Source organism: Phascolarctos cinereus, unplaced genomic scaffold, assembly GCF_003287225.1.
Source record: "Phascolarctos cinereus isolate Bilbo 61053 unplaced genomic scaffold, phaCin_HiC Scaffold_2;HRSCAF=192, whole genome shotgun sequence".
Lineage (NCBI taxonomy): Eukaryota > Metazoa > Chordata > Mammalia > Diprotodontia > Phascolarctidae > Phascolarctos > Phascolarctos cinereus.
This window is the reverse complement of record NW_027555625.1, coordinates 157,501,618-157,527,711: the sequence shown is the minus strand read 5'-3', so window position 1 is coordinate 157,527,711 and position 26,094 is coordinate 157,501,618. Positions and strand designations below refer to the sequence as shown.

Below are 26,094 nucleotides of genomic sequence, written 5' to 3'. Positions count from 1 at the left end.
GAGAAATTTAAGAAAGATTATTTTTAAAAAAGAAACATTTGGGTTGTCCTACAGCCCAGTGTTGTGAAAGGTCTAATTCTTAACAAGTTTTTCCTTACATTAAACCTAAATTTATTTCTTTGCATCTTTCACCTATCATTCCCAGTTCTGCCCCCTGGAACAAAGCAGAATAAGTTGAATTCCTCTTCAATGTGACAAACCTACAAATATTTGAAGATAGCAATTTTTTTCCTCACGAGTGTTCTCTTCTTCAGAATAGACACCCCCAGTTCCTTAAGCTGATCCTAATGTGACATGACCTTGAAATCCTTCTCCATTCTTATTCCTCTTCTCTGAACATTCCTAAGAGGAACTTTGGCCTGACCAAAGTTGTTCCCTCCCTAGTTCTGGACAATACTTTAAGATTGCTTCAGCTCTCATAGTTCTCCACACTATTTATTCATGATGAACTTGTGGTTCACATTTAACACATGCAGTTCGCTAAAACCCCAGGATTTTTTCCAGATGAATTACTATGTAGCCATGACTCCTTGTGAAGTTCATTTTTCAAACTCAAATTATCAAAAACTTTTCATTTGTCTCTTTTAAATTCCATATAATCATATTTGACCCAATGTCCTAACTTGTCAAGCTCTTTTTTGTGTTCTTATTCTGTCATCTAGCATGCCAACAACCCTTCCTATTTCTCTGTCATCTGCAAATTTGATAAGTATATAATTTCTGCATACCTGCAAGCCATTATTGCTACTACTATTATTATTAATTTTTATTACCTGAGAGGTATTTCACCTGTCTCTACTGACAAACATCCCAATGAGTGCTCTCTTACTTAGATATCTGGCATTTGAACTTCTTAGTAGCTTTTACAGTTCAAAGGACATTATTCTTTTCCTACGAAACAGAACCCAACAGGGAAAGATCTAAGACTATCAGCAGAGACTCATAGACATCCAGCCTGGAAACTCCTCAGAAGTTAGAGACTCACTTGAGCAAACTTTTTTTTTAAAAGATAATCAGGATTAAGTAACTTACCTAGGGTGACACAGCTAGTAAGTGTCAAGTGTCTGAGGCCTTTGAGCAGGCCTTTGATTCTATATGATGCTGATTTTGTGCCAGGATAAGTGCTGGAGATAAATTCCAGTAGTACCCAAGGATGGCCAGGGCTTACTGTTGGGGTTAAGGATAAATGCTGTGGCCTGCATGATGGCATATATCATCTTAAGCATCTATAGATGTAGCCATTTTTCTTGGGAGCCAGGGAAAAGTGTAGATAGGACTGCTGTATCTTTGGAATAAAGTAGGAGAAAAGCAAGGCAAGGCAAAGCAACAAGCATTTATTAAGGGTTTGCTACATGCCAGATACTGTACTAAGCATTGTAGATAAAATACAAGCAAAAAGATAGTTCCTGCCCTCAAGGAGCTTACAATCTAATGGAGGGGGGAAGACAACACACAAAAGGGAGCTGAAAAGGAGTGGATGATGGAAAGCAAATCCTTTTCCCCCTGAGAGTGAGGGATATGGTATAGAAATCTGGAGAGTCATAAGCAGAAGGAGGGGAATGAAGGACGGCTGGATTGGGCTACTCTCCAAAATGGAGGCCCTGGGAGGAACTCACCAGTGGAAGAAGGGGGCTGGCATGGAGGAGGGATGTTCCTAGGTGAGAAGGCCCCAAGTGGTGAGGGAGGTTCCAGGATGAGATGGCAGCTGAAGCATAGAGCTGAAGTCTGGAAAGGCAGAGGCAGATCTGGGAAGGGAATGAAAATACTCCCTTACCAAGGAAGGCCAGCTTGCTCCCCTCCCCAAAACGGAAGCCCTGAGAGGAACTCATCAGTGGTGTAAGGGCTAGAAATAAAAAGAAAAAAAAATGACTTAAAAAGCTCTGCCTCCTCTCCACCATCAGTTTTCAGTATCCCATTGACCCAAAGCAGTGGTTCTACCCTTCTCTGGTCCTCTTCTTTCTCTCCAATTTATAGCTAAAAAAAAATTAAAGAAATCCCCTCCCCCTTAACTGTTCTCTCCAACCTCAATTCATTTTGAACTTGAGTGTTCTAGTGGTCAGTACTCTTATGAGATTATGCCATATTTTTTTGTATTTATCCTTTGATATGTTCTATGTGTTACACTTTGCAAAATTTAAAACACTATATAAGTGATCCCTTGTACTATTTTTCTTCTTATCTTTCATTGACAAGCACATGGAATATTAGATAGAGAATCAGGAAGGCCAGGGTTCAAGTCCCTCTTCTGACACCTACTAGCTATGTGAACCTGGCTAAGTCTTTTAAATTCTCAGTGTTCTGGGCAACACTCCATAGAGTAATTATAGATCTGCATTGGTGGAGGGAGTTTCCTCAATGAGAGCACCACAAGTTTCCCACAATCAGTGGTTTCAAAAATGAGAGCCATGGCCTGGCCCCAAGGAGTGTGATCCCTCAAGTAGGAAGTATGGTTAAATCTTACTCTCCCCTCAATAGACAAACTCGTGACTTGTTGCCAACACAACTATTCCTACCCTTAATCCCTCCTAATCCCCTATCTGACTCCTCCAAGCAAATTCTGGGAGGAGGATTCTATTCAAGCTCCCAACGCCCTGAGTTCTGAGCTCAGAATAGACTTCTCTGAATAATTACAATTTAACTACCTAGAAATCTACAGCAGCAGCTAAACATGTGCTACTTGGAAAATCCTTCTTCTCTTTGTGGTTATAGCAGGCACCCTTTAGGGGCAGGGCTCTGCAGTCCCAGGCACTTAACTGTAGAATAAGAGCTGTACATCCAACCTTTTAGTTTTGGATGGGATTGACCAAATTGTACAGGATTTGGATCCCATTACATTACTGTCCAGGGTCCCATCATCCTTCCAGTCACTTGGGTTTTCAACATCTTAGCTCCTTTCTCTCCCTTACCCCGCATATTCAATCACAAGTCAACAAAGCTTGTCATTTCTCTCACTATAACATCTCTCATCTGTTCTCTTTGTTTGCTCACACCAAGTTCAGTCTCTCATCTCTCACCTGGATTATTGTAATGGCCCCTTTTCTATTTTCCCTGCCTCAAATCTCTTTCTTCTTCAGTTTATCCTCCACAAAGCTGCCCAGGGCCATCTCCAGTCATCCAGATCTATATCTGGCCACTGGACCCAGATGGCTCTGGAGGAGAAAGTGAGGCTGGTGACTTTGCATAGCTTTCCTTCACTTAAATACAATTCACTTGCAAGTCATGACATCACCTTCCCAATGCCATGGTCCTCTTCAAGAATGAAAGACAAATAACAACAAAGCTGCCAAAGTGATCTTCCTAAAATGTAGATCTGACCATGTCACTCCTCTACCCAACAAACTCCAATGATTCCATACTGACTCTAGGATCCATATTGTTTCATTTTTTTCTAATCCTTTAAAATTTTGATTTTTAAAAATAGAAATACACTTAAACAAACATATACATATTGGGGGGGGAGAATTACTAATTTTTTTTTTACTGATAAGGGTGCATGATCAAAAAAATTGGGAGACCATTGCCATACAGTAATGAAATTATAGGTCTAGGCTGTTAGTTTTCTCGACCCACCTATGTATTATCTGGATCAGAGATTCTTAACCTGGGGTCCATGGACTTAAAAAATTGTGATAATTGTATTTCAATATAGTTTCACTTATAATCCTATATATCTTATTTTATGCATTTTAAAAACATTCTGAGTAGGGGTCTCTAGGCTTTACTGTACTGCCAAAGGGAGCCATGACACATCTGATCTAGATGTTTAGCATGTGTATACATACACACATACATAGATATATAAGAAGAGTAAGACCACTGCTTTAGTTTGATAGCATGAAGTTAACTGGTGACAGAAGGCATATCTTTTCGGTGGTTATTTTTCTTTCCTTTTTTGTTTGTTTCCTTCACTTTGTCCCAAAAAAATTGTAAGTCTCAGCTACCCCTGGAGCAGAACAGCTGTTCTTTTCAGCTACCCAGGATGAACATATCATAGTATAGACCATAGCAGTTGTCCCTAATGCCAGCTCCAACCACAGTCTTGGCCAACCTGGGGTACCTCTGCAGATAGTCATCAGTGTTCAACCTACCACACACCTGGGAACATGCATGTACATACCTGCATACTTATACATACACATGTGCATACATGTATGCTATAGACATACACATGCATGTGTATATGCATATATGTGTGTGTGTGTGTGTGTGTGTGTGTGTGTATATATATATATATATATATATATATATATATATCCTCCCTTACCTGCATTTCTTCTTGTCATCTTTACATGTCTTTCTTTTTTATCCTGTGAGAATGAATTAATTCCCTGTCTATCTACACTGATTTCTTTAGACAATTCTGCTTCCATTCTTCAAAACTGTTTTCCTTTTTGGCTTCAGAATTTCTTTCTTGAGAACTTATAATCTTATCTCTCTTTTTGATTAAACATTTGAAATCTATTCTCCAAAAATCCAGGACATTAAATTAGACTATCCCTGATTTTCCTCTCCTCTTTCAGAAATTCTAAAATAAAGTGGTCACTTCCCCCTACTCCCAGTTCTTCCACCATTGATTTGTAGTAATAGCTCTTAATAATAAATGCTAAATTAATATTTTAGTGTTTTCTCATCAAAGCACCATTTGTCAGAATGAATTTCATGAAGCAGTAATTCCACTTGTAATATAACATTAATGTATGTCAAATTGAGATAATGCATCCCTCTGCACACTTCGCATTTTATTGTTTCATTTCCTATAGTTTATTTCATCCAGAAAGATCCAGTTGAATATATTTAGAATGACATGCTATGCAACAGGAGAGATTTTTAGGTTCATTTTAAGTTGCTCACTTGGAGGACATTTCAGTCTATGTGTTTTCTTAAAGCATCTTTTGCCAAACAAGCAAAGGTTAACAGTAAGCAGATAACACAGCTTAATGAGGTCAAATCAAGCTGATTCATGATCACTATGGAGAAGAATATCCTCCTGGGGAAAATACTTGTACTGAAAAATCCCATAAACCAAACCACTTGTTTATCTGTCATTCCCACAGAGATAGTAATGTAATTACTCTCATAATTATCTTCATTAGTGTCAGGCATTATCTGCAATTCATTCCTCTGCTCTAAGAGTATGTTTGTTTATTTGCTGATTTTTCTCTTGGATTTGGCCAACTGAGTTAAGAATTTTGTATCTGTAAGCCATATATCTGACATCTGTGATGCACTGTTCTGACATTCTCCCTGCTAAAATATAGATTGCTGTCTTTCAGTTTCAGAATCCCTATGCCCATTCCCTGACATCTGCCCTTCATTACTTGGTTCCCGTGCGACCAAGACGACAGATTGTCTATCCTCTGGAAGAGCTTGGCATAAATGCTCCATCAAAGGAGGTCTCCAAGGATCAGGTGGGTAACAGAAGCAGCAGCAGGCAAGAGGCATAGTGCCAGCTAATGCAGGGTTTGGCAGATGGGATGACATTACTGTCTTAGTGTTGAATAGGCTGCTTCTTAATTACAGTGAACCTGGTGTTCATACCCTTACAGCCCGAGCCTTGCTAATGTACTACTGTATCCAAAATGTTCATTTCAAATTGAACAGTAAAACAGTAACCATTGCATAGTGATCACAAAAAACAAACAAACAAATAAATAGGAGGAGGGAGGTTTTTTCTAACATGAACAGCATTTACAGAATACTTTTTCTCTCTCCAATTGCTTCAAATGGTATCCCTCTCTCAGCTGATTTTTGGGTTCATGACAAGAAATGCCATGTCGCTCAAGACAAAACTGACAGAAATTGTACTTGATATGTTTTAGATAGTTCTTTAGTTCTAAAGTCATGTTTATTTAATTGGCTTTTGGAGTGAAATTCTGAATACTGCTGCAGAATGTCAAGAATGATTAACAGAAACATATTAGATACCCTTGGGCTGCTAAGATATTTGACCTTAAAATGAATGCATTTGCCTAAGCAAGAGAGGCTTTTCTTGCTACAGGAATAGAAAATATCACAAGGTAAGGAGATGAAGTAAAAATCTGATTTTTAAGGTCAAAAATTTATACACCTATTTCTAATAACAAAGGGAGACAAGAAGAAAAACCTTGTAGAATCATCATTCCTATAAATGTCTGTTTGGGGTAAATTATTTATCTTCTTAAAAAATTGAAAAATGACCATAAGATAAAAACACTAGGCTCCTTGGAGAAAAATACGAAAGTGTAAACTTTAAGATCTGAAAACAATTCTTCAGAGACAGATGTTATTGCTAAGAAATGAAATTTCTACAGATGTCAGCGCCTTATGCAGCACATTCTACCAATGTTTTTTCCTCCCCTCCTGCTTCCCCACGACTATTCTGCCATAGTTACTAGTTTGCATCCAAGTATGATTCAGGAGGATGACTGCTCTATAAAAGCCCAGTTTTGAGGAGGCCACACTTTTGTTTTAGAGGTTATTTCTGGGTCCTTTTCTTTAAATTACATGAGACAACCAAGTTTTTTTTTTTCAGGACAGTTGCTGTGCCCTAGATTTTTTTTTTTTATTTTGGAAGACCTGGATGCAAATATTCTTTTTTTAATCACCATTTCAATTTTTTTTTTTTACTTACTGTGGTACAAGAGAGTCCCAGTTTGAGTTTAAGGGATTAGTAACAAAGACCCCTCCCCCCCACACACACACACAACACACACACACACACACACACACACACACACACACACATTGCTATAGGGCAAAATTATGACCACCCACTAGTTAAGTGATCAAGTGATAATAATTTGTTTTCAACCAAATCAAATTTTCTGGGGGTTTTTAAACTTATACTAGCTATGGTTTATCACACTTGCTTGTTAGTAGAACTTTAAGAGTACAATTTAGAAATCTTTTAATATTGATTGAAGTAATATTGAAGGAGTGTCCTCTTATTTTTTTATTAGTTGATTAAGGCAAAATAACACAAAAGAAGATATTGGAAAGATAGTTATGTAATATTATGTCCATTGTTTCTTAGCAAGGCAGTAGATTTTGTATCAGTTGAGTTAGATGTGGTTAAGTGATTTTATTTATCAACAGATTCTATTTTGCTCCCTTAATTTTCACATCCCCCTATTTACTGCATTATTTGTGTCCCTCTGATTCCCTCACCATATTCATAAATTTATCTGATTGCTTACTTTTCATAGCTTTCATCCAATTCCATGTATCTTAATGTTGCCTTCCATTTCCTTGCCTTTACCTAGGAAGTCAATTTTCAAGGGAGCAGATCACTCCAAGCATTAGTAATGGGATAGAAAGCTTTTCAGCTCAGTAGGTTGCCAATTTGAATCTGGCACAGGTCAGCAGTGATTGGAATTTATCATTTCATGGCAGTTTGGTGACCTCTGCACAATGACTTAGTTCTTTCAGTCCAGTTTAGTTGATAAGTGTCCCCGATACAATATCTCCCCCATAGTTTCTACTAATTGTCTGTCTTCCAAGTATTGTGCCATAAGAATGAGCATGGCAAATAGACTAATGAGCTTTTACCACAAGGTGTAGAAGTAAGTCATGAAGATTGATAACATAGTCTGATAGTCAACAAGTATTAAGGGAAGAACTTTCTGACCAAGTTAGTAATCAATACGAAGTCTGAAGCATGAGATAGAATAGATTTTGGTGATTTTTTTTTCTGGCTAGGATTACTTCCTATAGTCCATTGTGTAAACATTCGATTGGTAACTTTGTGTTAAATGTATTTATATGGTCCATCTACATGGAAATGGAATCAATTATGCTACCATTTAGACAAATGAGAGAAATCAAAATTAACTCAAAAAATCTTTAGCTGCCACGTATGTGAACATATTTTGGGGCATCCCCCCCCCATTGTTATTAAGGTCAGGTTGTTTTTTAGTAAGACAGGCTTTCCTAACCAGTAATGGAAAAGTCACTGAAGAAAAGTCAGCCACAGTGTAGACACAACTCTGAGGAATTCCTCTAGGGAATACATTTGCATCAAGGAAACTTTCCTTGTTTCTGGCCCAGAATTCATTCTAGTATTTTTAAAATGTATAATAGTATTTTTAAAAATTTTATCATAACCAATCACAGATGACAAAAAACTCTCATACTTTAATATCAAAAGACATTTATCGAATAAATGCTCCTTATCAACTATTATAATCATAACCACTCATATCTATTAAGCATATTATTGTTTACCAAATGCTTTCCTTATAACAAGCTTATAAGATGGGTAGTTCACTATTCCTATTTTTTTTAACAGTTGAAGAAACTGAATTTCATAAATGCTAAGTGACTCGACCAAGGTCACATACCTAGTGAGTGTTATAACAATGGCAGCTTTTAAGTCTTTTGACTCTTTCCCCTGCCTAGTGCTGCTTCTCTGGAGTGATAATACTCTGAAGGAGGAGCAGCTGTGGGCTCTAATTGAATAGAACACTGAGCTGCCTGGTTTTTGACTATTGCCCAGGCTATAGAGAAGCAGTAGAAACATTCTTCTGATGCCGGAAATCAGTGGAAGAGGATTGGCTAAGAAACTGGCCCTGGAAAAGTGGAGTATTCTGCATTCAGAAAATAAGAGTATGAAGGGAGAGTTAGTGTTGTGATTGGAGTGGTTAATAGTGTGAGTCAGAGAGAGAGGGATGGGGTCAGGAAGGAGGTAAAGAGATGAGAGAGAGAGAGAGAGAGAGAGAGAGAGAGAGAGAGAGAGAGAGAGAGAGAGAGAGAGAGAGAGAGAGAGAGAGAGAAGAAAGTAAATATGACTATGGAAGCCTAGGGAATATGAGTCAGTGGGAATGGTTTGTGGGTGTGTCCAGGTATGGATTCCCCTGAAGTTTGTGGGTGGTGTTTAATTGCAGCTACCTGAAGGGTTGAGTTGACACTGGGGACAAACTTTGTTTTAGGGAGGATTAACTCGTTCTACAGAGGTAAGTTGTCCTAGCATGTGCAAGTAGTCCCTAAGGTTGAATGCATGCTAAGTCTCAGTGCCTTTCACATTTAGATGTTTCTATCACTTGGAGACAGAGTTCTAACAAATGCTGTATCTGAATGGCACATATATGAGCCCCTGGTTGTCTCTGCCTGTGACAAGAAAATGTCGGGGAAGGGGAAGAAAAGCAAGGAGACTTAAAAGTAGAATGCATGTAAATGAGTCTATCACATTCACTTCTTAAAATATATAGTTGTTATAGCTTAGCCTGGAATTCTTTTTTTTTCCCTAGCTCAAGACTTTAAAGGTCCAAAACAGCCTTTTATGTTGCCATTTAATCATACTTTTAAAATGATTATTCATTTAAAAATGATCCATGCAAGCATTTTGAGGGACAAGTTTTTGGTCAGTTTATGTGATTTTGACATCGGAACTGTCTATTTTTGTTTTCTCAAAGAAAATCATAATTTAGTAGACATCTTCCTTCTTAAACTTAAACATATTACTATTCTCCTAGAATGTGATCTCTTGCAAAGATGTTACTTACTGGCATTAGTTACCCTTTGAATTGCTTCTTTTCATCTCTGACTGTTCTTCCCTCAGTCCAAGTATAATTACCATCTGATGGACTGTTACTGGATACAGTTTCACTTGTACATCTGCTGTCCTAGTAAATTTCATTATTCTACCCAGCACCTGCTAGATTTTCTCCTGGTTTAATTGTTTCCCACCCCCTCCTTAAACTTCTTCACTTTCATTGCCAGCCGTCCAGTTTCCATGTGGATTTCTGGAGATCAACTATTTAGCATCTTTCTGATGGATATTTCTCAAAGTTCAATTAATGCTTCTTTCTGTACCACATATATAATAAAGTCATGAATATTTTCTAGCTTGTTCTGAATATGAACCAAGACATGTTGTATTGTAAATGTACCTATAAGTTAGCCCAATTTAAATCTACCCTATAATTCAAATTTACTTCTCCATACTCCTATACAGAAATTCTCTTTACATTTAAGTATGTATATAAAAATATAATATCTTCTATTTATAGTCAAAGTCTTTTTTTGAGATTCTTGGAACTATTTTCATGAATACCATTCCTAAGTATCATTTTTAGGATGAAAAGTTCCTTGGGTTCCAAGATCATATCTTTATTATTCTCAAAGTGGAGGCTGGTATACCACCACATACGAGACTGATCTATGCATTCAGCTCTTGGATTCTGACGATCTTCATAATCACAGAGTTTTTTTAGAGTAGGAAGGTGCTTTAAACTTCATCTAATCCAGCTCCATTTTACAAATGAGAAAACTGACCCATAGAGAGGTTAAATGACTCATTCAAACACATTAAGTGGACAGCAGAAGCAGGACCTGAGCCTGTCTTCTGATTCCCAAACCACTACCCTTACTCTTTCCACTTCGTGATTCTTCTCTGGCAAGTATTAATCAGTCAATCAATAAACATTAAATTACATTCCTATTATGCATCCTCATGCTGTACTTACATACTGGGAATACAAAGACAAACTCTCCGAGCCCCCATACCTTCGCTCATAGAGCTTAAAATCATAGGGGGAAACAACATGTAAACATACAAGTTACAAAAAAATTGGAAGGGGGTGGAGGAACATTAGCTGTTGGGTATCAGGGTTCAGAAAAAAGCTTCATATAGGAGGTGACACAAGCTGAGATTTCAAGGAAGCTTGGAATGTAAGAGCCAGATCAGGATAAAGTACATTCAGTGCGTGGAGGGCAAGCTGGGCGAAGGCAGGGAGGTAGGAAATGGAACACAAGCGGTAGGCTCTTTGATGAGCAGTTTACAATTCACAGGATTTAGAGATTGAAAGGACCTTAGAGATCTAGTCTCACAACATCCCCATTTTGTAAATAATGAAATCAAGTCCCAGGTAGCTTGCTAATAGCAGAAACTTGATTTGAACCCAGACCTCTTAAGTTCTAAGTTAATAGTTCTACTTTCAGAAGGAACCCAACCACTGAAAAGTTAAGTGATCTGAAAATAATTTTCATGTCTTGTAGATCCTTAGCATTAATTACTTGAACTTTGACAAGAAGTGAACCATAGTCAGATTCCTTAAAAAAAAAAGTTCTATTTAGCAGCTTATTATTGGACTAGTGAATTTGCATTTGCAAACCTGACACTGAGAAAGGATAGTGGGAAAGGTATGGGCCACAGTGGTCCACCATCCTTGTCATAACCCTGCAGTTATAACATTGATGTTTAACATCGTGTCATAATTATCCTGTGAAGCCTGCCTTTTTCCTTAGGGGGCCATGTTGGAAATGCCTCCGTAAAGCATGTAGAAATGTTTATAGACCAGAGGAAGAGGCTCTAATCCTGTTTGTGTAAGGAACAAAGAGTATATGTGGGATTTATTCTTGTAGCCTATGTGTTGATGGGTAATGATGCTCTATGTCCAATGGTCCCTGACTAAAGCTGGAAGCAGAGCTGAGCCTGAATTTTGAATAGGGCTGGAGTGGGAAAGGTAGCATTTGACTCTTGAAGCTTTATGGTCACCTATGATGGAGCTTTAAATACAAAGCTCCTCCTTAACTTTTGTATATTCAATGCTAATCAATCATTAGCTTCTTTCTTAATCTCTAGAATAAATATTGATCAAGCCTACTTTGAGATCTAATATTTTTACCAGGAGTGAAGAAGCTTTCAGTTGCATCGGTGCTGACAATAAAGAGAAATACTAAGCATCCTTTAATTCACAAGAACAGACCTTTCATGTAATTATGAAATTACTTGTAATACACAGGAATTATGTCTCTCTAAGAGAACCTTTGAATCTAAAACTGCACCATTTAGAAATTCCTGTTTAAAAATAGAATTAAGGTATCCGCTCCCTCCCCTGCCCCAACAGCCTTCAAAGCAGCCAACATGTCCTTTCCGTTTAAGAATGCCTCATTCTCCTTTGGTAGCTACTACATTCTGGAAAAAAAAAAAGGCTTCACCCTACCTAAAAGAGCAGATCCTGAGGCTTTCCTGGATGCTGGCTGGGCTCATGCCACAGCCCAGCAGGGAGAAAAAAATAGATTCTCTTTCCTGCCGAGCAATGAGTAATGAATACCATCAAGGTTCAGAAGTGCCCCAGGATACATAATATGACTGCTGTGGTGCCTCCGAAGAGCCATGGCCCAAGTGCAGAGCATCCTCGGCTGGATCTCAGCTCCAAGGGCACTAAGTGGCTCTCACAGCATCCTCAGAATGTGCCTTCAAGGATGAAGGGAATTACAGTAAAAAAAAAAATGCTTTAAAACAAAAAGGAAAAAAAGCTGACAGAGAAAACAGGACTAGAAGTGGGCAACCTCAGAAGAGAAATGATTCATTTTCTAGTGGACTCAGAACTGAGAGAACTTGGTATAAATACTACCCTGGGCACTCACTCCCTGGGCCCAAGCCTGCAACCATTCTTTGAGTCCCAGTGAACTCATCTGTAAAATGGAGATACTACCTCTAGAACCTTTTTTTCTAGGACTGTTGGGATGCTCATAAGATTATATCTATATATGTCTCTCTCTTCTCTGTCTCTCTCTCTCTCTCTCTCTCTCTCTCTCTCTCTCTCTCTCTCTCTCTATCTATCTATCTATCTCTCTATCTGCAAAGTGCTTTGCAAGCCTTTGAGTGCTTCAAAAATGTCAGCTATTATCATTAGTTTTGAAAACACAAGGCTTTACTTAGACCTGAAGTATAGCCCTTTGATTTGGATCCAGTCAAAGGGTCACACTTGAGGACCTACAGGGCCACATGTGGCCTCAAGGCCACAGGTTCCACACCCCTGTTAGGTTTAAAAATAGTACTGCCCACTAGCAATGGTGCCTTTTGTTTACTGTTTCAATCGATTTCTCACTTTTCTACTGCCAAGAAATAATTTTCTCCTGTAATTCTTTTTTTAATATGTGTACAAAATCACATAAATCATAGAAGTATAGTATAGTATACTATAGTATAGTAGTATAGCAGAAAAACAACAGAGTTGGAATCCTAGACCTGAACTGTAGTTTCAGTTGTGCCATTAACTAGTATTTGATCATAGGCAAATAATTTCACTTCATTAGGCCTTAATCCCCTTATCTAAAAGTGAAGGTCAGGCATATTCTCTTACAGCCTTCCTCTAGGGTTCTTCCTCTGTTACCTTTAAGAAAGATTGAGCAGTATTTAGGCTCTCTGCTGCTGGCTACTGATGGCATTCCCTCAAATATAAACGGGGTATCCCTGCACCCTGGTTCCAGTTAGCCACTAACAGAGAAGCTTTTACAAATGAATATTTACTTCAAAAGGTATAATCATAAATATACAAACAGCTTAGCTCAGTTCTGATAGAGAACAGCCCCAGTTTTCAAGTCTAAACCCCGCCTTGGGCTCAAGTTCCCCAAACCCTGGCTTCTCAGAGCTTCTCTGTTGGGCTGGCAGGCTCCAATATCCTGTTTATAATCTTGCCTCTGAGATCACCATGGCTTGAACTCCTGGGTCCAGTGAGGATTCATCATCAGCCTCTGAAACTGAGAAGGACAAATGAAATGGAATAGAAACAAATACCATAGGCCCATTTCTCAGAGCCAGAGTAAAAGGGAGGAGAAGGTATCCTCCCTACAGCTTTAGTTCATAGCACTCATGCTGTGGGTGCACTGTGATCTTTACCCTCTAGATGTAGTGGGAATGAACACACAGGGAAGAGAGTGACTGTTTCAGGCTGTCCAGTTGAAAGATGCAGCCTGTTCTGGCTATGCAGCCAAATCAAAAGAAGCAACTCCCACCCCTGTGGCAGGGGAACTCAGGGAAGCAGAGTGCCTCCACCGGCAGTCTGGGCATGTGCAGGTCAAGCCCTCTTGCATGAACAATGCCAATTGTTGTCCATTTGCCACTAAGAGGCAGGGAGTCCAGCGGAATGGAACAGCAAGATGCCATAAGGGAAAAGAAACAGGAGGCAGTAATGCAATTTTCCCCCCTTGATCATCACCTTCCTTCATATCTTGGTGGAGGCAGCATGGAACCCTGCACCGAAAAACCCCAGGAATATTAGTGCCCTTTAGAGACCCCAAGAGTAAAAGAAGCTCCTGTCACCAAACACTGCCAAATGATTCAGTGTTAGAAAAAGAGAGAATTTTATTTATAAAAATGACACTAAAGAAGATGCATTACCATCTGCCTTGCTGAACCATCAAGTCTTTCCATCTGCCCTAAAGCTGAACTCATTTATATGTGTTGCCTCCTCTTATTAGAAAGTGAGCCCCTTGAGAAAAGGGACTAACCTGTTTTTATATGTTTCCTCAGCACTTAGCACCGTGCTTGGCACATAGGTGCTTAATTAAATGCTCTTTCACTATTCATTCCTTTTTGTCTCTCTCTAGGAGGTTGGTCGGATCCAGGGGTGGGAAATATGCTGCCTCGAGGCCACGTCCAAACCGGATTCAGTCGAAAGGCTGCACTTGAGGACTTAGAGGGCCACAAGTGGTTTTGAGGCCACAAGTTCCCCATTACTGCATTAGACAGTCTCTAAGGTCCCTTTAAGCTCTGGAATAATATGATTCTATATTCTCTAAATCAGAATATCACACATAGAGCCTGCAAACTGAATTTGGTTTGTGGAACAGTTTAAAAGCAATGTTACCATTCATTAAAAAGCTCTTTAATGGATATGTCTTATGAACCATTATTAATCTAGCCTGTATTTGTGTAAGAAATTTTTACCTGTAATTAAAATGATATCTCTGTGCTACATTGCAGCATCCATTAGGTAAAGTGCTTGGAGGCAGGATTGGATAGATCAAGAAATGGTCTGCAGGATAGAGAGATACTTCATATTCATACCAGTCACTTGAAATGAGTCTGGATAAGCTAACGTTTTCTATTATTTGGTGACTTTCAGAATGTAACATGAGCTTAGTAGCTGTTTCAGTTCTAACCAGATGAGTGTCTATCTCATAAAACCAGTATGAGAACTGTCATTCATATTCAGAAAAGAGGGAGCGGATTGAAATTGAATGAGGCTCAGAGACTGAAGTACTTTCTCGTCTCCAGAAGTGGCCCCTTTTAGGTCAGGGTGGAACCACAATGGCCTGACAGAATGGGAAAGGTTTTTCTGTTCCTCCTTATGTAGTACCTGTTGCATGAATAGCTACAGCTTTAAAAATGCAATCCAGAAAGGGCACCAAACATTTTAAATAAGTAGTTTTTTAAAAAAATGCCTGGATATCACTAAGCTTTATCCACATCAATGATATAATTTTCTCCATAGTAACAAGCTTATTATGAAAGGGAAAAAAAAGATACCTTTAAAAATGGAAATAAAACAAATGGAATAAATAAGGTGCAGAAGAGCGTGGGAGCCATAAAAGATTTTATTGCCACTTGTTTGAGAAATCAAATATGACTCACATGGCAATAGCAGGCATGAATAATTCAATCATATGAAACCTGTAGTAATAAAAACTTTATAACTCACTAGACCATTGCTTGCTACTTCTTCCTCCTTTTCTATGCAATCAAATGTAATTTTTCATTCCTCAGTGCATATATTGAAGGGTCATAGTGGTAGTCACTTGAAGTAGGGCTTTTAAAAGAATGTTTTTGAATTTAAATTGAAAGCTTGCCCCTTGCTATCTACCCAGGAGAACCATCTTTAGCAGTGCATTTTGATTAGAGGACCTTGAACTGAATTAGTTGGGAAACTTTCCTTTCTCTATGAGTTTTGTAGTCCTCACTATGGAGTTTTGACATTGCCAGAGCTAGAAGCGGAAAAAAAGTATTGCATAAGGGCATCATCAGTTACTTGCCTTGTAGTTTTTGTAAAGTCTTGTGATAAAATCATTATTTTTCATCATTATGTTAACATCCCACCACTTGTCTATAATGTTCTCAGCTAGGTTTCCTGCCATTATGGTTTCTCACTATTTTGAGTCATTCTCAGGCTACATATTTTTTTTTTACTACCACTCCAGATATTTTATGTGGATTGGGATTGGGGGGGTGGGATGGAGACAGGAAAGATACTGAAGAAAGGAACAGCATGCAGGAAAGTTAAGTTTATAGCTATGCCCATTTAACAGATAGACCAATAGATAAGATAGATAGATAGATAGATAGATAGATAGATAGATAGATAGATAGATAGATAGATAGATAGAAAGCATTAAGAATTTACTATGTACCACACATCATGCTAAATACTAAGAATATAATACAAACAAGCAAGGTAGACACTGCTCTCAAGGAATTATTATGTTGTAATGTGGGAAGACAATACATGAAGTGGAATAAGAAAAGGGAAGTAGAAGCGTGGCATGGAGATGGAGAGCAAGTGCTGTACTGTCTCGGTTTTAGACAAGACAAGGTGAAATCTTACCTATTAGATCCAGGGGACCCCAAAATAGAGACCAAGGTTCCATGGAGTATGTGTGAGGGGTGTGTACAATGATGGTCAGCATGGTGAGGGGATAGTGTCAGGAGTGCTAAAGCTCAGAATGAACTAAACCTGGTGAGAAAAGCTAAAGTAGTGAACTGGCACTGTTTGTTATCTTTCATCCTCTGTTTTTTAAGAGAACCAATGGCAAGGGTGATGTCTTGACTTGCAAGTATAAGGAGACGATAAGAGAACAACTAGCTGTCGGTGGTGAATTTGTCACCATGCCCCAGAGGTGTTATGTCATTGCTCACTGAAAGAACTGGAAGATATGATTGATGAACAATGGTTGGTAATATTTGAAGGATAGTGGATAGCAGAAGAGGTGCCAGTATTATTTCATTATATGCCATAATTTGTTCAGGAGGAACTGCATCTAGTTCTTTTAAAAAGATCTGAGAGTTTTCGCGAACTACCAGTTCGATGTGATTCAGTTGTGGGATATACTAGCCAAAAAAGCTGATGTGAACTTGGGCTGAATTAAGAAATGCATGGTTTTCAGGAATAAGGACATTGATTAACTAGAAAATGCCCAAAGGAAGTCTACCAGAATGGTGAAGTGCCTTGAATCTGTGTCATATGTTGACCAATTAAATGTTTAGTGTAGAAAAGAGAAGATGCACAGGGAGTAGTGGGGGTTGTGGGCAGCCAAGGGAGAGACATGATATTTGACTTCAAGTTTTTGAAGGGCTGTCATATGGAAGAAGGGGTAGACTTGATTGTTAAATCTCAAAGAGCAGAACAGGTGTAATGGGCAAAAGTTTCAAAGAGGTAACTCTGGAAAAATTTCATAACAATTGTTATTCAGTTTGTTTTTCAGTCATGTCTGACTCTTCATGACCCCATTTGGGGTTTTCTTGGCAGAGATACTGGAGTGATTTGCCATTTCCTTCTCCAGCTTATTTTACAGATGAGGAAACTGAGGCAAACAGGGTGAAGTGATTTGCCTAGAATCACAGAGCTAGTAAGTGTCTGAGGCCAAATTTGAACTCACAAAAATGAGTCTTCTAGGTTTCAGGTTTGTCATTCTATCCATTTCACCACCCACCTGCTACACAAAAGTGTATGGGTTGATTCAGGAAGTGTGAGTTTCTCTACATTGGAGGTCTTCACAGAAAGACTGGATAACCACTTGTCAAGCAATGAGTGTGTTGGACTAAATGGCCATCAAGGTCCCTTCCAATTCTTAAATTTTACAATTTTCTGAACTGTAGAATCCAAAGAACACTACAGATCTTTTTGTTTTCAGATGAATTGTTGTCCATCCATGCCTCCCTCATTTTGTACTTACGGAGTAAATTTTTCAACCCAAATTTGATCCTGTAGCATTTCTCTGGGGATGGCCTTTCAAGATGACATAAATTACTAATGACTATGATTTGGGTTTGACCATTCAATCAAAAATAACATGAGAAGTTTTATCACATACTTTGCTAAAATTTAGGTACATTTTAGATAAATACAATTTGGAATTTTTAAAGAAAAATAACTAAACTATTCATACTCTTTGACCCAGAGAGTCTACTCCCAGGAATATGCACCAGGGAAGTGAAAGATAGAAATGAAAGTCTCATATAGCAAATACTAATATTTGCTAATACTAATAGCATCATAGTTTTGTGGTAGCAACAAACTGAAAACAAATGTGTGGCCATCAACTGGAGACAGGCTGACCAAATTGTGACATATAATGGAATATTATTGGCACTATAAGAAAGGACATAAGGAATTTAGAGAAACAGGAAGGTTTTGTGAACTGATGCAGAATGAATTAAATAGAACCAGGGAAACAATATATGTAGTGACTACAACAATGTAAACAAAAAGAGTAATAAAACAAAGCCAAATGCTGTGTATAATTACCAAGACTGGTCTTGGAGAAGAGATGAGGAAATGTACCTTCTTCCTTTTATTGGAAAGATAAGGAAGTACAATTCTGGAATGTTGCATTCACTATCAGATGCGTCACAGTGTTGGTTTGTTTTTTTTGTTAGAAAGAAATGGCTGAGAAATAAAAACAGAAGGCATCGATTTAAATAAAAATAAAATCCAAGTCAACTGTATGTCATGTTCCATCTGAGCTACCTCCTCCCTACCCAACTTGCATTTACAAGTTGTTGGGGTTTTTTTTCCTGCAGAGGAGGAACTGAGTTATCCCAGGTTTGTTGTGCTCTGTGAATTAATATTCTTAAAACTATAACTCATGAGCCCCAGCCAGCATGTTCACTTCTAATAGCCAAGTGACATAGTTAACTCAAAACAATAGTATGCATTGAAATGACATGCCATGAACAATAGTAACAAAACATACTTACTCCACCCCCAAACCTGGGGCAGTATCTTCCACAAATATTCAGTTTCAGTAGGAAGAGTAGACACACACATAGATTTCAAAGATAAAATATGCAGTAGGCAACACAGGTAAGCAAGCCAACTTATGCCTATGGTCCTGCAAGGTGGCCATTGATATCTTTCTCTTTTCATGGAATCCTAATGCTGCTCCCCCAGGTACAGCATTCTGCTGTGTATGTCACTCAGCCAGGATCCCCTGATTTACTCTTCTGCACAGTTAAACTGCTCCACACAGGTGGACCCTGTGCCTTTTAACTATTGAGTATATACCTTCTACTAGGTGAATTGCTCTGATACAACTTGCTGATGAACCTTGAACTCTAGAGGAATTATAAGCAAAAATGAAAGAGTGATTTCCTCTTAAGAATTGGGTTCTTAGGGCAGCTAGGTGGCACAGTGGATAGAGCACTGGCCCTGTAGTCAGGAGGACCTGAGTTCCAATCCAGCCTCAGACATATAACAGTTATTAGCTGTATGACTTTGGGCAAGTCACTTAACCCCAACTGCCTAGCCAAAAAAAAAAAAGAACTGGGTTCTTCTTCCATAGTTGTCTCTCTTCTCTTCACCTCTCCCATACAATATATTTCCAAGGCCTATCAATTTTACCTTCATACCATCTATTCCATGTCTTCTCTCATCTGACACTGTCACCACCCTGGCTCAGGCCCTTATTTCCTTCTGTTTATACTTTTTCAGTAGCTGGCTAGTGGGTCTACCAACCTGCCCTCCATGTAGCTGTCAAAGTGATCTTTCTAAAGTGCATTTCTGACCATGCCCTGCCTCCCCGACCTAACTCCATGTATTCCAGTAGCTCCCTATCATCTAGGATCAAATATAAAACACACTGGTATACAAAGCTCTTCCTAATCTAACTCTCTTCTACCTTCCCAGTCTCCCTACTCCCCAACGATCCAGTGACAGTGGTCCCTGGCCGTTTGTTCCTCTAACAAGGCTCTCCCTCTCCTGACTCCGGGCATTTTCACTGGTCATCATCCATGCCTGAAATGCTCTCCTCTTCATCTTCACCTTCCGGCTTCCCTGGCTTCCTTCTCAGTTAAAATCCCCACTCCTACAGGAAGCCTTTGCTGACCCCTCTTACTTCTAGTGCCTTCTCTCTGTTGATTTTTTGAATACAACTTATTTGTAGATAGCTGTTTGCCTCAGCTCCCCCACCTGACTGTGAGCTCATTGAGGGCACGGACTATCTTTCACTTTTCTTTGTACCCCCAGTGCTTAGCACAGTGCCTGGCAAATAGTGGGTGTTTGCTATTGTTGTTCAGTTATTTTTCAGTCATGTCTTACTCTTCACGACCCCACTTGGCATTTTCTTGGTAAAGATGTTGGAGTGGTTGGCCATTTCCTTCTCCAACTCATTTTACAGGTGAGGAAACTGAGGCAGACAAGATTAAGTGACTTGCCCAGGGTCACACAGCTAATAAATGTCTGAGGCCAGATTTAAACTTGGGCCTCCTGTCTCCAGGCCTGGCACTCTATCCACTTTGCCACTTAGCTGCCAGTAGGTGCTTAATAAATGTTTATTGATTGACTGACTTTCAGGGGTGATTTCTCTTTTTCAGAGCAGGCTTTGCCTCTTAGGGTCACCAAGAGGCATGGCTGATCCTGTAGCCAGCCAAGGACTAGCTGCCCCATGATTCCATCAAGCTGATTGAAAAACTTCTGTGAACTTCCTAAAAAAGTAAAGTGTAGCCTCTGAATGTGGTGAAACTTTAAAAGGTGTGAATGGAGCACTCTAACTTTCACACCATTTATATTCTGTGAATAGCTCACTCAGGTTGTGAGCCACTCAAGGTTTCATGACTTACACAATCTGTGAAGGAAACCACTCAGAGTCTGTAAGGAGCAAACCTTAATATCTTGTTAACTTTCTTATCTGTTCCTTATATCTTATAATTTCGGGTAGATTGGTGGACTCAATTGATCAGGAGTCCTCAGATCAACTCTCCCACCTCTGATACAAAGATGCTTTGACAGCACTTTCCCCATCTACCACTTTAGTAACCAAGTTAAAAAGGAAATTGGGCTAAGTTGCTGTTGTTATTGTTAATACCATTCAGTTAGAGTCAGTAGACCTGGAGTGAAATTGCTCTGGATTTGGGCAAATGAGTAAACCTCTATGCACCTCATTTTCCTCATCTGGAAGATGAGTGGATTGAATTATATTGTGTCTAGTGTCTTTTCCTGTCCTGGATCCTATTGTGATGTTGTTAAAATAGAACTGATGGACTTGGCAATGATTGGATATGGGAGCAACTAAAAGAACGGTGGTACCATCTACAAAAATTGGAGAGAATGGCATGAATGAAGGTACAAGCATGGAAACCCATGAGAAGTATTCCAGAAAAGGCAAATAATACTGATTGTGGCAAATTGTGATCAATCAATCTAATAGGCATTTATCACATACCTACCATGTGTTAGGTACTGTGTTATAGGTGCTAGGGATGCAGAGACAAGAATGAAGTAGTCCTTGCCCTAAAGGAGCTTACAATTTATCTGGAGAGATAATATATACATATAGAAATATATGCAAAATATATAGAAAAATAAAAGGCAATATAGTATCAATTTTCATATTTTGTTACTCAAAGTGAATAAAATGTTTTTTGTATCTATTCTCATGCAGTTTCTATCAGTACAGTTTTAAAAATTCTTTTCCTCCCTGCTTTCCATATAATGTTTTCTTGTAAGTCCTAATGAAATGTTTTGTGTTAGAAATATGTTTGAAAATATAGTTGCTGTAGCTAAACGTCATAGAAAAACTCAAAAATTTGTTAATTTAGAAGTAGGCATAGTTGGAAAAGGGTAAGTACTTTACTTATATTTTCAGGTGGCTGTCCAAGTCTTCCTCTTCAAGAAATTTAAAAGTACAGGTTAAAACAGGGTAATAAAGTTCCTATTCTGTACGTATATTTATGTATAGGATATGTTTAACAGATGTTCAGAGTATAGAAATCTATATATTATTAAATAATTCTTTATAATATCTTCAAAATAGGCAATGTATAAACGTGTTTACTTTCTTACCATCTGGAAGCATTCTGTCATCCATCTGCTTCATGCAATTATGTAATTATCAATATACAGAAAGAATAGGTGACATAATTAACAAGAAAAACTGATCCACATCGAAGAATAAAAGTGGCATACATCTGTTGAATTGCTTTTTGTTTCTCTCCTTTCATTGTTATCTTTCTTTTTCCCTTTCACAATTGCATTCAAGCTGTTGGGTTTTATAGCACATTTCAGGATAGTTGTTTCTACTATAGTTCACAAAAAAGGAGGCAGAGAAATTAAGTATTGTGGGAGCCCCCACAGCTCTAGGTGAATTGATGGAGCCTTCTTTGTATCATTCAATTGATTCTATACCTCATACTACACTGACAGTCACTTCCTGAGCATGTAACACGGCAAAAAAATTGATTGGGAAATATTTAAATTAATAAGTTCCAGATGGAAGGGCCATGGAGAATTGTGATATTTTTATAAAATTATTGGATTCAGGAACTACTTTTACAGATTCCTCTACTTGTTTCTTTTGTTTCCATCTAACTGCCCATGTAATTATTTCAGAATGCTAAAACAATTAATATGATCAAATTAATTACTAAATAATTCCATCTTATTTACTGGAATTTTTTTTTCTCTTATATAATAACAGACTAGAGAAATGGCATGATTGGGAGGAGGTGAAAGGAAAAGAATATTAATTCCTTTAAATATGAATTCAAGGGCAAAATTAGGGGATCATTCTTCCTTAGTAATTCTGGGTCTATATAATAAAGCAGTCTAACAGTTTGGGCTGTATCCTGGATGTTCTCTGGCTTGAGAACAGCATGTATGGAGAGAAAACATTTTAGGCATGGGAGACAATATATGTAAAGGTACTGCACCAAGATATTGAGTTGAAGGGAATAGCAAGTTGGCAGGTTGGCTGGAAGGTAGCATATGTGAGACTGAGTAAGGTAGTATAATGTAACCTGTAGGCCAAGGTCTCTTCATAACTCTAAATTTGCACAGAACAGGTCCAGTTCTGGGGATTGAACCAAAAGGATCAGTCAATCAGTCAGTGAGCATTTATGAAGCACTTATGTGCCAGGAACTGTTCTAAGAACTGGAGATAGAAAGAAAGGCAACAATACTCCCCACCTTCGAGGGGTATTCATTCTAGTGGGGAAGGCAACATGCAAAAACTATGTACATATAAAATATGCACAAAATAAATTGGAAGTAATTCAGAAGGAAGGCATCAGCATTAAGGGGTATCAGGAAAACTCATTGAAGATGGGATTTTAGAACTTGGAGGAAGACAGGGAAGGCAAGAGGCAGAGTTGAGGAGGGAGAGCATTCCAGGCATGGGGAACAGCCAGGAAAAATGCATGGAGTCCAGAGATGTGAGGAGCAGCAAGGTGGCCAAGGTCAGTGAATCACAGAGTACATGGGAGTAAAGTGTAAGAAAACTGGAAAGGTAGGAAAAGGTCATGTCACAAAGGCCTTTAAAAGCCAAAGTAATAGGGAGTCACTGGAGTTTGTTGAGTAGAGAAATGACATGGTCATACCTGTGCTTTCAGATCATTCTGGTGACTGGGTGGAGGATGGACTGGAGTAGGAAGAGGCTTGAATAAGGGAGAGCAGTAGGCTGTTGCAATGATTCAGGCATGAAGTGATCAGGGTTTATATCAAGGTAATGGCAATATCTGAGGAGAGAAGCAGGCATATAGGAAAGTCATTGCAAAGGTAGAATTTAATGGGATTTAACAAGAGATTGGATGGGTAGGGGCTGTGAGAGAGAATGAGTCAAGTAGGACACCAAGGTTGAGAGTCTGGATGACTGTGATGATGGTAGTGACCTGAACAGTGATAGGGAAGTTAAGAAGAGAGAAGGCTTTGAAGGGAAAGAGTGCATTCAGTTTTGGACATGTTGAATTTAAGATGTCTCTGGGACATCTGATTCAAGATGTCCAATAAGTCCTTGGAGATTTGAGATTGGGTCCTACCCTTTGTCTTGTTACCTCTACCTAGAATTATTACAGGAAAATCCTAAATACAGTTTATATTTAGCTCATGACTATGTTTCTCCAAAGGTAGGTAAGAGCTTGCTAGATCAAGGTATCAAAGTACATTTGTAGGATAGTCTTTATTTCACCCTACCAAAAATGAAAAAGATATAAAGGCCTCACAAGAGCTCGTAAACAAATATAAAAACATGCAAAGCACTCAAATATCCTATCAGCTCCTCCTGGAATAGGATAGAGCTTGGGGTTGTCAACAGGACAACTCTTAGAAGTTTCTTTGAGTTCCTTTCCCCTACAGTGTTGACACCACTGGTGTCAAACTCAAATAGAAATGGCTCCCTCTGGGCTGCATATTGATTCAAAACAACAACAATAAATTCACATAAATTACATTTTATTGTATCTTTATTACACATTCCCCAATTACTTTTTAATCTGGTTGGGGTGGCACTGGGGAGTTTTACAGTCTCTGAATTTGACATCTCTGTTGCACAGAGTTCTTCCTCCTTTCTTCCACCAGAAATCATAGTAATACTCTGATTTCCCATACCTCTCCTTAAAATATACTTTGGGGTTGCTGAACAAGCAATCCTCTTCTCATTGGAACTAAACTATCTCAATAACTTACAGTAATGGCAGGGGGCTAGTGTGTATATGGTGGCAAATTCCAGCTCTTTAGCACCCTCCTCCATCCCCATGCGACTAGAACTCCCCCTTAGGTCAAGAGGTCACACAGGTTTCTGCTTCTGCCACGTGACTCTGTAGGTAATCTCTCAGTGCCTGGCTGCTGCCATCTCTTAGGCTAGGAAAGTCTGCTCTCAGGTTCTCTTCTCTCTGGCCTTCAGGGAGCACTGCAATTTCTGTGTGCCTTGATCCTAAGGCAGCCCTTTTTAGTTTCTGTGGGGAAGATGACTGTGCAGGGACATAGGCTTCCCTTCCCCCAGACTAGGTCTGCTCTGTTGCCCACTGACTTGTCTTCTGAACAAGGGAAAAAGAAAAGGAAGATCCAAAGGAGACAAGTAGTTTCTATTTTATGTATGCTAAGAAAGGGAGGTTCCTCTGATTACAATCTGTCCTCAAGTCACAATCAGCCAATTATCCAGAATTCCTTGGGTCCTCTAGCAAGAAACCAGTGGGCACCCCAACACTTCGTGGAGAGGGGCCTCTCAAATGCCTCCAAAACAAAAACCCATGTCCTATGATCTTATTCTATTAAAAGAGTTCTGAACAAACTCATCAAACCCTTTTACTTTTCTTTTTGTAAATGCTTTTTCTTTACTTTATTAATAATCTTATGGGGTGTTGCTTTAATAGTAGACTATACAGGTAGAATAGTAATTCCTCTAGCAAAATTGAGTTGTAAATGAGGAATACGTTTTATTTTTTTTAAATAATTCATTATTCATTTAATGTTAAACAGCAACAAAAAACAATTAAATATACACAGAGAGCTATTTACACTTAAAAGTAAATTTTTAGGAATATATCCATAACAACTTATTAGTCCTCTTCACCTTTTTGGTTTGTTTAGACATCTTTATATTAGAATATACATTTGTCTTACATTGGAATATGCATTTATTCAATTCAATAAGCATTTATTAAGTACCTATTATGTGCCAGGTACTGTGTACAAAAGTATGATTCAGAGACAAAAATTAACCAGTCCTTGCCCTCAAGGAGATGATAGTTTATTTTTGTGTAGTCATAATGTACATCCAGTCCTTCGCAGTGACAAATATTGTGCATATTTTTGAAAAGCAGCATCCCCTCATTATGATAGTCATATGCAAAGGCAATGTTGCATAGTGGTTAGAAAGCCGTTCTTGGAGTCAGGATGACCTGGGTTCAAGTTCCACCTCGATACATCCTGACTGTGTGACTCTGTGCAAGTAGTGAAGAGCTCAGTACCTCCAGGCAACTATTTTTAAAATAAAATGTATTCCCTAGAAACAACTCAATTTTGCTTGTATAGTCTGCTGTTAAAGCAATACTCCACAAAATTCTAAATAAAATAAAGGAAAAACATTTACAAAAAGAAAAGTAAAAGAGGTTGATCAATTTGTTCAGCTCTCAATATTACTAGCAATAGGACTATCAATTACAAATAGTTTCTGATCTGCTTTGGTAGAAAGTTTTCTCAGCAGGGAAATCATGGGTTCAGAAAATAAATGTGCTCTCCTAGACCCTATGCTAGGTTTTGGGCATACAAAGAAAAATGCAAAGCAGTGCCTGACCTCAAGGAGCTTATCTTCTATCAGGGGATACACCAGGTACACATAGAAACCAATAAATATAAAATATGTACAAAGAAAATACAAAGCAATTGGGAGGAGATTTTAATA

The 26,094-nt window shown here is 38.5% G+C and overlaps 1 protein-coding gene across 1 annotated transcript in view; it reads left to right on the top strand.

Moving 5' to 3' along the window:
* Positions 1 to 26,094, top strand: part of CFAP61 (cilia and flagella associated protein 61) — a 355,672-nt gene that overhangs the window by 121,780 nt on the left and 207,798 nt on the right. Inside the window, exon 17 of the mRNA XM_020986789.2 lies at positions 5,274 to 5,408. Within this exon, the coding sequence (XP_020842448.1) occupies positions 5,274 to 5,408 (135 nt within the window). The remainder of the gene's footprint in view (positions 1 to 5,273; positions 5,409 to 26,094) is intronic.